This window comes from Pseudonaja textilis, chromosome 9, assembly GCF_049901715.1.
Source record: "Pseudonaja textilis isolate UNSWEBS1 chromosome 9, rPseTex1.2, whole genome shotgun sequence".
NCBI lineage: Eukaryota > Metazoa > Chordata > Lepidosauria > Squamata > Elapidae > Pseudonaja > Pseudonaja textilis.
The window spans coordinates 13,624,669-13,639,643 of record NC_141998.1 but is presented as its reverse complement, the minus strand read 5'-3'; the positions used below and the strand labels follow the sequence as shown (position 1 = coordinate 13,639,643).

Genomic DNA, 14,975 nt, shown 5'->3' with positions numbered 1-14,975 from the left:
ACAAAAGAGGAGATCTAGATGGACTTTAAATAATATATTAAAGGAAAAAGACTTTAAAAACAGAAAATTGAGAGAGCATTGGTTTTCTTGTATAAAGAAAATAAAAAAGAGGATACATCTTTACAGAATTTCTGGGACACGATGAAGGTCTACACAAGAGGTTTGATAATAGACTATACAAGAAAAAAGAAATATAAAACAGAAAAAAACTTTTAAAACACTGGAAGATTAATATAAAACTGGAAAAAGAGTTACAGAAATTTCCACAAAAAAAGATATTAAAATTAAAATGGACATAACTAAACATAAAATGGGACTAATGGAAAAAGAGGAATTAGCACAAAAAATTAGAAATGCTAAACAAAATTATTTCGAAGATGCAAACAAACCAGGCAGATGGTTAGCTTAAAAATTGAGACAGGAAAGAGAATCAAGAAGGATAAACCAACTAACAGATGAACAAGGACATGTCTGCTATGGAAATGCAGAGAAGAAAAAAAATTATACAAGATTATTATGGAAAATTGTATAATCAAGAGAATATTCAAGAAGAATTAAGCAATATTTACAGAAAGTGAATCTATCCCAGATACCCAAAGACATTGAAATAATGTTAGAAGGGAACATAACAATGATGGAACTAACAGAAGCTTTAAAAAACAAAACACTGGAAAAGCACCAGGTCCAGATGGGTTGCCAGTGGAATTCTATAAGACAGTGGTCCCCAACCTTTTTTGTGCCACGGCCCGGTACCGGCATCACAAACTGATCCATGGCCCGGTACCAGCATCAGCACGCATGACAAGGCAAGGCGAGCCGAGCGACCGGCCAGCCAGCCGTCCCCCACTTCTCCCCGCCATCTTCAACTCCTCCTTTGTACCTTTGTCGATGGGCTTCGCTTTGGGACGGCTTTGGGACGGTTGCTCGGCTCGCCTTGCCTTGGGTGCTGAAAGAATCCTCGTGCCTTAGTTTTGTTCGAAGCCCCCCCCTTCGGTGAAACTAAGGTGCGAGGATTCCTTCAGGACCCAAACGCCGCTTTCCAACTGGAAAAGCTCACCCGGAAGCACTTTCTTGTCAAACAAGATGGCGGCGCCCAGCAAACCGGCGGCCCGGTAGGAAATGTTCCACGGACCGGTACTGGTCCGCGGCCCGGTGGTTGGGGACCCCTGCTATAAGACATTTCAGGAAACACTGAATCTTCAATTACTAGAAGTTATGAATGAAATTATTTCAAAGAGAACACCCAAAACATGGTCAGAAGCATACATTACACTTATACCGAAGGAAGATACAGACCCACAGCAAGTTAAAAACTATAGACCTATATCCCTATTAAACTTGGACTATAAAATCTTTGCTTCAGTTTTGGCAGAAAGACTGAAAAGATATTTAAATAACTTTATCCATCCTAATCAAAATAGATTTCTGCCAAAGAGAAAAATTAAAGATAGCATGAGAATAATTCCTGATACTTTGGAATATTATGAGGCACATCCAGGCTACTTTTTTTAAAGCTTTCTCCAAACATTGCTTTGTTTTGGGATTCTTTTGGGATGGTGGGCTGTTAATTAAAGGACATATTTCTAATCTTTTTTAAAATTTGTTTTATTTGTCTAACATGTAAAAATTCAATTTCAATCAAACAGTGCGTTGTCTGGGTTCAAATTTTTTTAGGAAATCATAATCAAAATGTTTACAATAATATTCATCACATTGATATTAATTCAACAACAACAACAATAATAATAATATACCTATCTACTTTAACAAATCTCCTTTATAAGATTAGTCCTTTTTGTATCCCCATGTTTCTAACTTCTGTTTTTATTATCTAACCATCGGTAAAATAAATACCATGTCAAGAAATATCCAATTCCTTCTTTTTCCTTAATTGAAAGCATTAATCTGTCAATTTCTGCACATTCTAATATTTTAATTACACTCTCATCTGTCGGGATTTCTTCACTTTTCCATTGCTTTGCAAATAGAATTCTGGCTGTACATGTAAAATCAAATACATATTTCTTTTGTCATACTTTTCTGGTAGCTTGACAAAAATATTTCTGGTTTCAAATCTATATGCTGCTTTGTCTTTTTTTCCAACTAAGTAAGTATTTTTGTCCAATATTTTTTTGCCTTTGGGCATTTTTTTGCCTTTGGGCATGTCCACCACATTATGATAATATGAACCAGGTGTCTGGTTACACTTCCAACATTTAGCGGATATGTCTTTAAACATCTTTGCCAATTTTGTTGGTGAGAAATGCCATCCATAAAATATTTTATACAAGTTTTCTTTATATGCAGTTTATATGTTTATATGTTTCTAATTTTTTTACAGTCCACAGTCCAGCAGGAACAGGGGCGCAGAGCAAAGGGTAAGAAATTAATAAGTCTGGAGCTAATTCATACAATGCTATCTTTATCTCATCACTCCAATATCAGCAAAAACTTTAACCATAGATGGAAAACAAATCAAAATAATGCTGGAAAAAGACTAGCATCAAACTTAAAGTATTTTGCACTCTGTACAAGTGCAATCCTGATTTTGCCTCTGATTATCAACTAGTAGGACCAGGAGATTCCAAGTGAACAACAACCTTTGATATAATCATGGTTTCCATGGATATGGAACTTCCAGTTCAAGGCAATTGCTTTCTCCGAAACTGACAAGCCATATAAAAGCATAAATGCAGTAAAGGCAAGCCTTCTAAGAGGGGAGTTTCTAGTCAAATTCACCCTTAGGTTTACTAGATTACAGTACAGGTAGTCTTCCATTTACAACCATTCATTTAGTGACCATTTGAAGTTACAACAGCATTGAAAACAGTGACTCAGGACTGTTTTTCATGTTTACAGCCTTTGTGGCATTCCCACGTTCACGTGATCAAAATTCAGACACTTGGTAACTGGCATGTGTTTATGATGATTGTAGTGTCCCAAGGCCTTTTGCAACCTTCTAACAACCAAGTCAATGGGGAAGCCAGATTCACTTAACAACTGTGTCAGTAACTTAATGACTGCAGTGATGAAATTTTGGGCTCAATTGTGAACATAAGTCAATGACTACTTGTACACAGTTACAAGCAGAAGAGCTCCTACCCAACTTGGGAATAAATAACAGAAAACTTGGTTAAACCATCCTCTTTCCCACCTACCCTTCTTTCTCCAGGCTACCAACCCAGAAAGGTTGGGGAACTCTGTCCTAAGCTATGATACATATGTCATCATTTAAAAATCAGTCCTAACCAGAGAGCTCTCACAATAGGAAAATGGGCCTGTTGATTTTGATCATGCTTGTCTAATTGGGTTACCTCTCACTTCTATAAAGGCTGCTAAATACTTGGATGCCTGTCATTAACACTGAGGAGAAAGACAATGATAGGGGCTAAGCACCATGCAAGTGTGTGTGACAGGCAGCTGTGGCACATGATGCATTTATGCTCATGCAAGTATGCATGATGAATGTCAAAAACTAAACAAACAAACCCACCAACTACCAAATGGGAGAAGTAAATGCAAGCCATGCTCCTGCTTTACTGAGAGAGCAAGAATGTCTATGGAGATTCTCAGTCTCATTCTCAGCCAGGTCATGGTTGTCCCAAAAGTGCTTTTTCAAGAGGCAACTGGACTTTGTTTTTCCTACAGGACGTTTCACTTCTCACCCAAGAAACTTCTTCAGCTCTTGCTTGTTCTAGACTAGAGTCACTTAGTGATACTCAAGGGCTGAAACTCAGGTGAATTAAAATTTAGCTTAAGAAATTAAGTGTAGCTTTGGCTGAGAATAATAACTATTCGCCTCTTTTACTCAGCCGAAGCTGCTCCGAAACAACCAGAAACGAAGGCAGGCAGAACGGAGCATTGGATTGAACCGCGGGCGGCGGGGTGGGGGTGAACGGGCGCTTTGGAGGAGCTGCGCCGACAGGAAAAGCCACCCTGCCGGCTTCTTTGAAGCAGTTTCTTCCTGGGCTGGTGGAGGAGCGAGAGAACGACTGAGAGAGGAACGAGGCAGACACCTGAGGGATAAGGCTGAGGGAGGGAGGGAGACACCTGAGTGATGAGGCTGAGGGAGGCAGGGCTGAGAGGCGGGGCTTCTCAGCCATCGTGCAGGGACTTGTCCTGAGCCTCCCTGAACTTGGTGGTTTGCTGGCAGACGTTTTATTACCCGACTAGGTAACAACATCAGATGTTATCTAGTCAGGTAATGAAGCATCTGCAAGCAAACCACCAAACTCGGACTCCTCCCCCTCCCCCCCTCCTTGAAAAAGCCCCCCCCCCCTCCTTGAAAATGTGTTTCTGCGTGAAACTGGTCCCTGGTACAAAAAAGGTTGGGGACCACTGGACTAAAGTATGGGAGAGGAAGGGGGAGGAGGAGGAGATATCTAAAGCTTTTGTCACTTTCAGTCTTATTAGAAGAGCTTGTTAGACTTGTACTGTACTTTCCCTTGCCAAGCCATAATGTCTTGCTAGGTTTCCATTTCCCATTCACAGTTAATATGTTAATTCCTGTTCCTTCATGTCTTCCTTGTCCTTCATGCTGTCCTGTAGAAGATGAGATAATTAGGCAAACAGATTATCCTTGCATATAAGCATAGGGTCTATTCCAATTCAATGGATGGAACATTTTTCCAACAGCTTGACTCTGATTTTTACATATTTATTTATGCATAAAAAACATGAGTCCATTTACATTGCTCACCAAAAATTACATTTTAATACACAAAAAAAACAGCAATATATATATATATTGAAGAAAAGACAGTATGATTAGAAGAACAGTACTGTGTATAGCCCAAATGGTGATTTCTCCCACACATAGTGGAACAAGGCAAGCAAGTGACATGCTAGCAGTACATTTCGTCATGAATCAAACACAATATTTCTGCAAAGGTAGCAGTCACTGTCAAATGGGGAGGGGGCCATATGGCTCATGAGATGCGCCCCCTAATGCTTCAGAGGACTGGAACAAAGTCATGGAAAGCTGAGTGGCTTCCTTAAGAGCTACTGTGGTGAATTATTTGCCTTTAGTAGCATGTAACCTCCCACGTAAGGAAGCAAAACAAGAAGCAGATGGAGATGTCATTAGACATCCATGAAGTCTATGATCTGTGGAAGGTCCATGGCCAATTTTGGAGCTTTCTGGCCATCCTATTTTTCTGCCACTGGGCATCATTGCCCTCTAGCCACATCCAAGCAAATTTTGCATATTTTGTTGCTTCTGTCCAGATCAGTGGTCCCCAACCTTTGCACTTGGCATCCTGGGTGGGGGAAGAGGGGAACTGGGCCATGTGAAGAGTGGGCTGGTGCAAGTGTAGCTTGACTTGCATGAGCAGTGGCCCAGTGCACTGAGCTCAATTTGCACAAGTTGAGTTGCACACACCAGGCCATCGCTCACGTGGCTCGGTTCTTAATAGGCCATGGACCAGGTAGTAGGCTGCAGCCCAAGGGTTGAGAATCTTTGGTCTAGATCAGTAGCCACCAATTCCTGACATTTTCCATATTGAAAAAAGAGCAGTCTGGCTAAATTAGATGAACTAGACCACAGCAAGCCACAATATGGCTTGCCCATTTTTTGCAAACAGATTATATGAATCCAGCCACTGTGATTTACATTGCAGGGGCCCAACTACTGTGGTTACTCAATGAATCCTAATCTTAGTGTGTTTTATGACCCAGCTCTTGCAACTGTCAACAAAGCATGTTTAAAATAAATTATGGTTTAGCAAACTTGTGTGAACTTGGGAAATTAATTGTTTAGATGGATAAATAGAAGAAATCCAGCAAGGAAGTTTATTTTGTGGCTGAGAAAGACAATGAATGGATGAGTGGACAGATAAGATTAGAGAGAGAAAGAAAAACTGTGATTCACAGAAGTGTTAGAATGGCTGGAATGAAAGTCATTGCTGGAACAATCTGATCTGTACAGTTACCATTCCTTAGTCTCAACTTTAAAACAAAAGAAAAAAAAACAGTATCACCAAAGAGATTTCAACATGCTCTGGAAGTTATTCCAATGCCAGGAATCAATAATCCAGCTTCATATGCTTGAGGGTGAATATATATGGTCCCAAAACTGTACATAATACATATCATTAGTGAAGCAGGAAAAATTATTCAAGGAAGAAGTGGATACTGCATCAATTTAGGGGAGTGATGAAGTCACTGGTTTGCTGACCAGATTCTGGAATCATTATATGACATCCAAAGGAAGAGGCTCAATTGATTGACTCCATGATGTAGAATGTGTTAGATGATGTTTGTCATCATTATTAAGTAATAATTACTAATTATGTATCCAGAAGAAGAAGCCAATGGATAGGTAGAGATCTTTGTCCACTGCCATGTTAGTAGCAAATTTGTGGGCCTGTTTTATTATCTGCCATGCTAATGCAAATGTGGGAAACTATCAAAATTCCAGTCTGGGACTAAGGACAAGAATGATGGAAAGAAACTAGAGGATGGGGTTTGTAGAGTATTGGAGGATAAGGAAAGGGTTCAGTTCTCCAAAGTGGCCTCGGTGAGTAGTACCTACAGAATTAGGCGTTCATGTGGAAATCTCAATGGTATGGAGTAGAGTTGAAATTCCACTCTACTTCACCAATCACTTCCATATCATGTCAAGAAAAGATCATGGATGTGTCCACATATGTCTTCAGGGATTGAGTTTACATATTATCCTGCATATTTTCCCATGCCCTTGTGTTAGCACCATGAAGCAAACAGAGATCTAGACTCTCTACCAGACATTAATTTTTAAAATTCTCATTCATTTGTCTTTTGGTATCTATTAGCACCCACTTTTCCACTTTTAAGACTGAAGTTATTTACTTTTTCAAAATCCAGGTTGCATTATATCTCAAGTTCATAACATCATGTTATCAGATTTGACAAATTCAGTTTGCTAAGCCATCACCACATACAGGTAACCAAGCTTAAAATTAACCAAGCATACTGTGCTGTGCAAATACAGGTGAAACTAAAAAAATTAGAATATCGTGCAAAAGTTCATTTATTTCAGTAATGCAACTTAAAAGGTGAACATAATATACAAGATAGACTCATTACATGCAAAGTAAGATAGTTCAAGCCGTGATGTGTCATAATTGAGATGATTATGGCTTACAGCTCATGAAAACTCCAAATCCACAATCTCAGAAAATTAGAATATTGTGAAAAGGTTCAATATTCTAGGCTCAAAGTGTCCCAACTCTAATCAGCTAATTAAGCAATAACACCTGTAAAGGGTTCCTGAACCTTTAAATGGTCTCTCAGTCAGGTTCAGTAGGAATCACAATCATAGGAAAGACTGCTGACCTGACAGTTGTGCAGAAAACCATCATTGACACCCTCCATAAGAAGGGAAAGCCTCAAAAGGTAATTGCAAAAGAAGTTGGATGTTCCCCAAGTGCTGTATCAAAGCACACTAATAGAAAATTATGTGGAAGGGAAAAGTGTGGAAGAAAAAGGTGCACAAGCAGCAGGGATGACCGCAGCCTGGAGAGGATTGTCAGGAAAAGGCCATTCAAAAGGGCTGGGGACTTTCACAAGGAGTGGACTGAGGCTGGAGTCAGTGCATCAAGAGCCACCACAGACGGATCCTGGATATGGGCTTCAAATGTTGTATTCCTCTTGTCAAGCTGCTCCTGAACAACAAACGTCAGAAGCATCTTACCTGGGCTAAAGAAAAACAGAACTGGTCTGTTGCTCAGTGGTCTAAAGTCCTCTTTTCTGATGAGAGCAACTTTTGCATCTCAAAAGAGGAAGAATGGAGAGGCGCACACTGCAAGATGCTTGAAGTCCAGTGTGAAGTTTCCAGTCTGTGTTGATTTGGGGAGCCATGTCATCTGCTGGTGTTGGTCCACTGTGCTTCACTAAGTCCAGGGTCAACGCAGCTGTCTACCAGATTTTGGAGCACTTCATGCTTCCTTCCACAGACAAGCTTTATGGGGATGCTGACTTCATTTTCCAGCAGGACTTGGCATCTGCCCACACTGCCAAAACCACCAAAACCTGGTTCAATGACCATGGGATTACTGTGCTTGATTGGAAAGCAAACTCATCTGACCTGAACCCCATAGAGAATCTATGGGGCATTGCCAAGAGAAAGGTGAGAGACATGAGATCGAACAATGCAGAAGAGCTGAAGGCCGCTATTGAAGCATCCTGGTCTTCCATAACTTCTTAGCAGTGTCACAGGCTGATAGCTTCCATGCCACGCCGCATTGAGGCAGTAATTGCTGCAAAAGGGGCCCAAACCAAGTACTGAGTACATATGCATGCTTATACTTTTCAGAGGTCTGATATTGTTCTATGTACAATCCTTGTTTTATTGATTGCATGTAATATTCTAATTTTCTGAGACTGTGGATTTTGGGTTTTCATGAGCTGTAAGCCATAATCATCACAATTATGACAAATCATGGCTTGAACTATCTTGCTTTGCATGTAATGGGTCTATCTCATATATTAGTTTCACCTTTTAAGTTGCATTACTGAAAAATGAACTTTTGCACGATATTCTAATTTTTTTGAATTTCACCTGTACAGCAGTTAAATCTTTATCTGAACCAGTTAAAATCTTCTGGTTGGTTTATGATTTAGTATAAGATACAAACCTAGTAAACTGATTAATTCAGTAAATACGTTTACTGTGCTGTGTGAACTAGCCACTATATTTAAGGATATGACCTGTTATTAGTAGAATGCCTCAAACTCAAGGTAAGTTCACAAATCTGTTTTGTAGCAGTCTACAGAATGTAAGACAAGGGTCTTCAAACTTGGCAAGTTTAAGACTTGTGGACTTCAACTCTCAGAATTCCTGAGCTAACATGACTGGAGGAGGAATTCTGGGAGTTGAAGTCCAAAAGTCTTAAAGCTGTCAACTTTGAAGACCCCTGATATAAGAGATGACAACTGCTTTGACCCAATGAACCAGATTTTTTCCTAGAGAAAATAGTCACTGATGCAGAAAACACCTCATTATAGACAAATATACACACAGTTGGCTGATCTGATGAAGACCAGGTGATCTAATTTCATGCAAGTGATGGAAAACATAAATGTGATTTCTCACAATTTGGGTGGCTCTACTTTATTTTGGGCCAGCACATCATCCAGACAATTGAATGTCTACCTATATCTAAGGCTTATCGGTTGTATTTCCCCTAACATGCTTGTCTATAGTTATCCATGGTTTATTGTCTTAGAACTCAAGTATTCCTCCATATCATGCAGTAAGACCAGCTGAAGAAGTTCTGCTCATAACATTGATTTGTACCAGGACAATCAAAGGTGGGACCCTTCTCATAGATGCCAGTCCTGAAGATGTAAGGCTGATTCCATCTTCTCAAATGAGAATTCCCACCAAAGGAATTATATATAGATCTCAATTGCTCAATTATAGGTCTCTGTCTGTTCAAACAGTTTTGAAAATATGAATCTTGTTTCAAGTTTTGCTCTGTTTACTGTCTTTTAGATGTATTGATAGCAGTGTCAGATTGAAACTCTTTTAAGGGTGAGGGGTGGGAATTGTACATTGCTCTAAAATGCTCTCCAAGGAAGAGCAATCCAAAAATAAGTCATTGTCCCAATTGACTGAGTATACACAATCCACTGTAGTGTTGAATAATGACACAGCCTAGCTCTACACGCCAGGTTAGGTTAAAATGTGACAGGCAAATTTATACTATTTATTGGGTCATACAAACTGACATATTAAGATCTGTCTTGTTTAGAGATAAGTAATTCTGCACAAGAAAGAAAATCCACTGTAAAAATGAATGTTATGTAGCCGCAGTCCATGCAGCTCCCCCCTTTTTTGCAAAGTCCACTAAATAACCCATTCCCTTCCTTAATAAAGATGTATACCTTGCTTTACAACTTAACAAAGATAAAGAGACAATATGTTCTCCAAATAGAGGATTCTAATGAATCTTGATACCAGGTTATCAGAGATTTCTTGGGGTTTGACTTGGAGTCTGGAGAAGCAAAGACTTGAGTTTGTTGACAGATTTTGAAAACAGAGACAAGAAAGTAAACTTTATTGGCTACATGAAGGTTTTCTAAAATTTGGATCTGTGCTAAGGGCTGATTTTGTTTACTGACAAAATCAGATTGGTGGGCAAGGCACCAGCTAACACTTCTTACAATTAAGTGATATCCAATTTTTCTTCACTATCCCCGAACAGTTCACCACAGAAGGTGAAGGGGAAACTTTTCACCCAATAGATTATTTGTGGAAAAAACATCTCCTTTTAACTGTGCCTATCAACAGCTGGATTCCTGCCCCAATGGAAAATAAGTGGAAGAGCAAACAGAACGGAGAACTTTTATCAGCTCAGCAAGAAAATGACTACTATCATCCAGACTCCCTCCCATTCAGAAATAATTAACTCCCTGGGCACCACCGGGTATTCCACCAGGGACAGGGCTGGGGTTTAAAACTGCAATTAACAATGCAAATTTTGCTAATCAGAAACATATGTGCACAAACCCAATTAGCTGATTGGCAGGCAGGGGGGGTGACAAATGTTAAGACTTAATATTCAGTGACACAAGACTGTTTCGCAGTTTTTAACTACATAGAGAAACAGGATTCTTAGTCACTTGGGCAAGTCCCAGGGATGCTGGTTGCATGCAGGACAAAAGATTTGCAAAAACAAATGCAAGATGCAATACATGTATTCTCGCTGAATGGAAGAAAGTCATACATTCTGACATTTTGGAAATTCTCCAACATTTTGGAACTTTGAGTTTCTCAAAGTTCAAAAGGTACAGAGAACAAAGTGAAAAATGCTTTAGGCCTTGTTCACCCAATACAACGTTAGTTAAGGCAAGATTTTGAGAATGTGAGAATCTCCTGAATATGAATAGGATTGGGGGTGTTGCTGTTTGCATCATATAAAGTTCTTCTATTTCACAGGAACAGTAGAAAAGAATTGGGTAGTCAACTAATGTTTTGAAATCTCTACAAAAGGATGCTTATTGAGTTTCCTCACTATACAGACAAGTTAAATCCACCAAGCTAAAACAGTGCCCCACAATTCTGTATTTCTCTCAAGGACTGCATTTCAAAGAGATGTCTATAAGTCCTACCATAAAATACCAGGGATTGAATTTGAAGCTTGAGACCTTCTGCATGAAAATCATCTGTCCTGACAATAGATTATAACATCTGAAATGTGGCTTTGTACATATTTTTTTCAGAATCAAAATAACTCAACCATGGATCTTTTCAGGTGGCAGTAAAAAAGCTATTGCTATATAAGTTCTGAACTCTGTTAATTTCTCTTTGTTTGAAGCCAGATTTTTCTCTTCCCTTTTTGCATTTCTATTTTTGATATGGGATTTTATTGTATATGATGTTTCATGGCAGGTTTCTCTAAAGGTCACAAGGAATGTTGTTGTGCAACAGCATGACATGGTGGTGGGATGGTCCATTTCTGATGTCACGCTAGCATCTAAAGTAGTTACAATGGAGGAGGGGGTTGTATTATTATCGTAATACTAACAAGGTTCTTTTTTGTGTCAGGAGCCAAAATAATTTGGCTGCCCTTTAGTAGCTACCTGACACAAGTCCTTTGCTGTTCTGCTTTCTTAAGCTGTCATTGGCAAGGCATAGGATGGTAGCCATATTTTAAATCTCTTTTAGTTTTAGATCAAATACTGTGAAGAGCTTTATTAATTCTACAAGGAACATTTCTCCTCAGTGGGAAGGAGAAAGTCAACTACCTAAACAGAAATCAGGTGTCAAGATAACTATTTTTCAAAATTATCTTCCTGGCTATTTTGTTTTGGGGCTGAAGGTAGGGAGTCTTAAGTATCCAAAAATATTGAACACAGAGTCAAATAAATACTTGTTTATTAGGGTTTACCACGTATAGTAGCAGTTTCGAAATTGATAGAGAACAGGACCTTATTCCCGGTCACCCCTTTAAAACTTCTGGAAGTAAGAAATAAACTTTTCTTTTTAGTAAGACAGTCTATTCATATATTATTGTTTTACTGTAGTTATAACAATTTTACTGATGTTTCTTCTTTTAATCATTTCTCTACAGTTCTCTTAATCCCTTAATATAGGAAGAATTGACATTCTTTCCCTGAAAATATGACTGACCCCCCCAAAACAAGCCCTAGCTCAATTTTCACACCTGTGCCTACTATAAGCCCTACTCCAAAAATAACCTCCAGTTAAGCACCCCACCCACCTTCTGGTTGTACGAGGTGGGACAAAGTGTAGGCATAAAAATCAAGGTAGGGTGACGGTGAGATGGAGCTGCCTTATATTCCCTGCACCTGCTTACCTTAGGAGTGCTGCAGTTAGACTTCTCATGCTTTGACACCTGTCACACCACTGCCCAACTTCTTCTGCAACCACTTGCAGCGGCTCGCGGCCTGACTCCATATGGCACATTGCAAAACACCGCAAGGCTCATTGAGCCGGTGCCACAGCTCATGGAAGAATGCCACAATTCAACAGTACGATGCACCCCACTACCTCCTGCCATGAGCAGCGGTACTGGCACAACAAGCCATAGATCTGGCTGCGAGTGGCTGCAGAAGTTGGGCAGTGGCATGACAGAGAGGTGTGGCTGCAGTGGTCCTAAGGGGAGCAAGTAATACATCCCCCGAAAATAAGACCTGGTGCTTATTTTGTGGCCGAAAAGAAAATAAGGGTCTTATTTTGGGGGAGAGATGGTATTTGAAAATTGTTTACTAATAGTTTTAGTATTGTTGTTGTCTGCTTTGAACTGATGTTGGTTTTTTGCAAGATGTATGTTTTAAATAAATAAAGTTAAATGCGTGCCAATACAGTATACTCCTTGGTTCCATCCAAGCTCTTTGCATGACCTCATTTACTTTTTAAAAAAGATTTTGATTTTTAAAACACGGAATGAGAGCTAGCTTGTTTCTAAAGAAAGCATCACTTTGAGGCAAATCTATATTTCCAGTAATATCTATAGACACAATGGGTTTAGAAGACCCAATATTTTTCAGATCAAAATAGGTAATGTGGAAAAATAAATGCCAGATATTTGCAAAACAATAATACATAGATACAAATATTCACATTTTAAATAAACAAGCTTGAACATACCTGTTCAAAAACACAAGGGCATTTCAAAATCCAATTCCCATCTCCATTATAGACATGTGCACTCATACAATAAATAAAAATATACCTCTCCCAAAGTTCAGCTTATTCAGAAAGGGAGGCAAATGCTAAAAGAAGGGTAAAGGATGAGGAAGATCCAGTGGTTGACTGACAAATTATGGCTTTCAGGACTCTAGAATATTAGCCCATCATTTCTGAAGGAGGCAGATCTTTCACAGACAAATGATGGTACAATGCTATTATCTGTTCCATCTGATGCTTAAATATTCCTGTAGAACACACCATGTTCAGCAAAGATGGAATGACTGGTTACCTTTGAGGACCATGATGACCAACTCTTGCTGGATGTGCAAGTCACTCTTCCTTAACTAGTCTTAACTTCCTTACCAGTCTAATGGGTGTGCTCTCATGGGGGAATTAAAGAGTCCTCTCATGGGGGAATTAAGAGGGTCTTAGAATACAAACAGGTCTTATCTCATATTATTAATGGCTCAGAGGTTCTTGCATCTTTTCTACCAAAGCTGCCCCTATGTTGGATTATGCCATGACAGAAAAAGTCAGTTGGGAATTCTTCTGTTCCCGTTTCTCAGTGGGTTGCCCTACAACAGCAGTCAGGTACACCTGGGTACAGAAGTTGGGGGTGAAAATGCCTGGACAGTGGCCAATGACTTGTTCTGGCCAGAAAAGGACCTACATTAAAAATGCTCTGTGAAGTTACACATAACCCCAAGTCAGATCTTTCTGCAGTGGACAGGAAAACACAGCACCCTTCAGATTCAGATTTCAGTGGCAATAATGTCCTCATAAGGGACATCAGTTCCATGGAGATCAAGATCTAATGGGTCTTTACCATCCTCCCCAGCAGCCAGCTGCTGAAGCATCTTCTCCAGGTTTTGATTTCTTTTGTACATGTGAAGGTAGCTTTGCTGCAGCTGCTTCTGGTATTGGATCACTTTCTCTTTCTCCTCTTTCCAGGTTTGTCGTTCCTGCTGAAAGCTGACTGTGATCTGCTTGTTGCTGTCCTGTTCCTCCTGCAGTTCTTTTTTTAGCTTCTCTATTTCCCTCCACAGGACTTGGGCATCCTCCATTAGGCTTTTCTCAAGGCCCATGGAAACCACACCACATTTCATCTCCTCCCTGAGGATGGTCAGTTCAGCTCTCAACTCTGCAATCTCCTGTTCCAGCAAGTTCACTTTCTCCCTTAGTAGCTCTGACTCATTCTTCTTATGTTGGAGTTCATTCTCACATACGTCTAGTTCCATGGCTTTGGCATGCAACGAATCCTCCAAATCATGAATTTTAATCTCCAACAGTTCCATCTTGGCCCGGAGGTCCTTCATCTGAGCCTTCAGATTGAGGACCTCATTGGTCTTGCTGTTCAGCTCTGTCTGGGATTCTTTCAGTTGTTGTTTCAGGAGCGATATCTCACCGGACTTCTGACAAACCTATTAGAAAACATAAGACTAGAATCAGGATCACATCCAGATATCAACCTGCCAGAGATCTAGATTGTATTGCAATTCAGTCTGCTGCACACAGCAAAATGGGTGGTGCTAAGTATAGAGTATCTTTATTTCAGGTCAAAGACTGCTTCTCTTCATGGATCAATCATGAAAATGAAACTAGTGGAAGGCATGGCCCCTTTCTATCCTTGCAGGCAGCTGAGGCAACAATCTCATTGCATGAGAAGGTCTCTAAAATCAGAGAAACATAGATTGCCCATGCTAGAAAAAAATCATTCAAAGGAAACTTCCAATTTGTTTCACTTTTATCTAAAATATCACTGCAGGCAACATATGGCAATTCAAAGGCTGTGACATCTGTTTTGGGAATTACATCTAGCATCACCATCATATGTCTT

The 14,975-nt window shown here is 39.7% G+C and overlaps 1 protein-coding gene across 3 annotated transcripts in view; it reads right to left on the bottom strand.

Annotated features, from left to right (window-relative positions):
- Nucleotides 1–4,702: 4,702 nt before the first annotated feature.
- LZTS1 (leucine zipper tumor suppressor 1) overlaps nt 4,703–14,975 on the bottom strand; it is a 49,096-nt gene continuing 38,823 nt past the window's right edge. For all 3 annotated transcript variants that reach the window (XM_087938917.1, XM_087938916.1, XM_026718071.2), the window contains exon 4: nt 4,703–14,559. In XM_087938917.1, the coding sequence (XP_087795043.1) occupies nt 13,891–14,559 (669 nt within the window). In that variant the 3' untranslated portion in view covers nt 4,703–13,890. The remainder of the gene's footprint in view (nt 14,560–14,975) is intronic.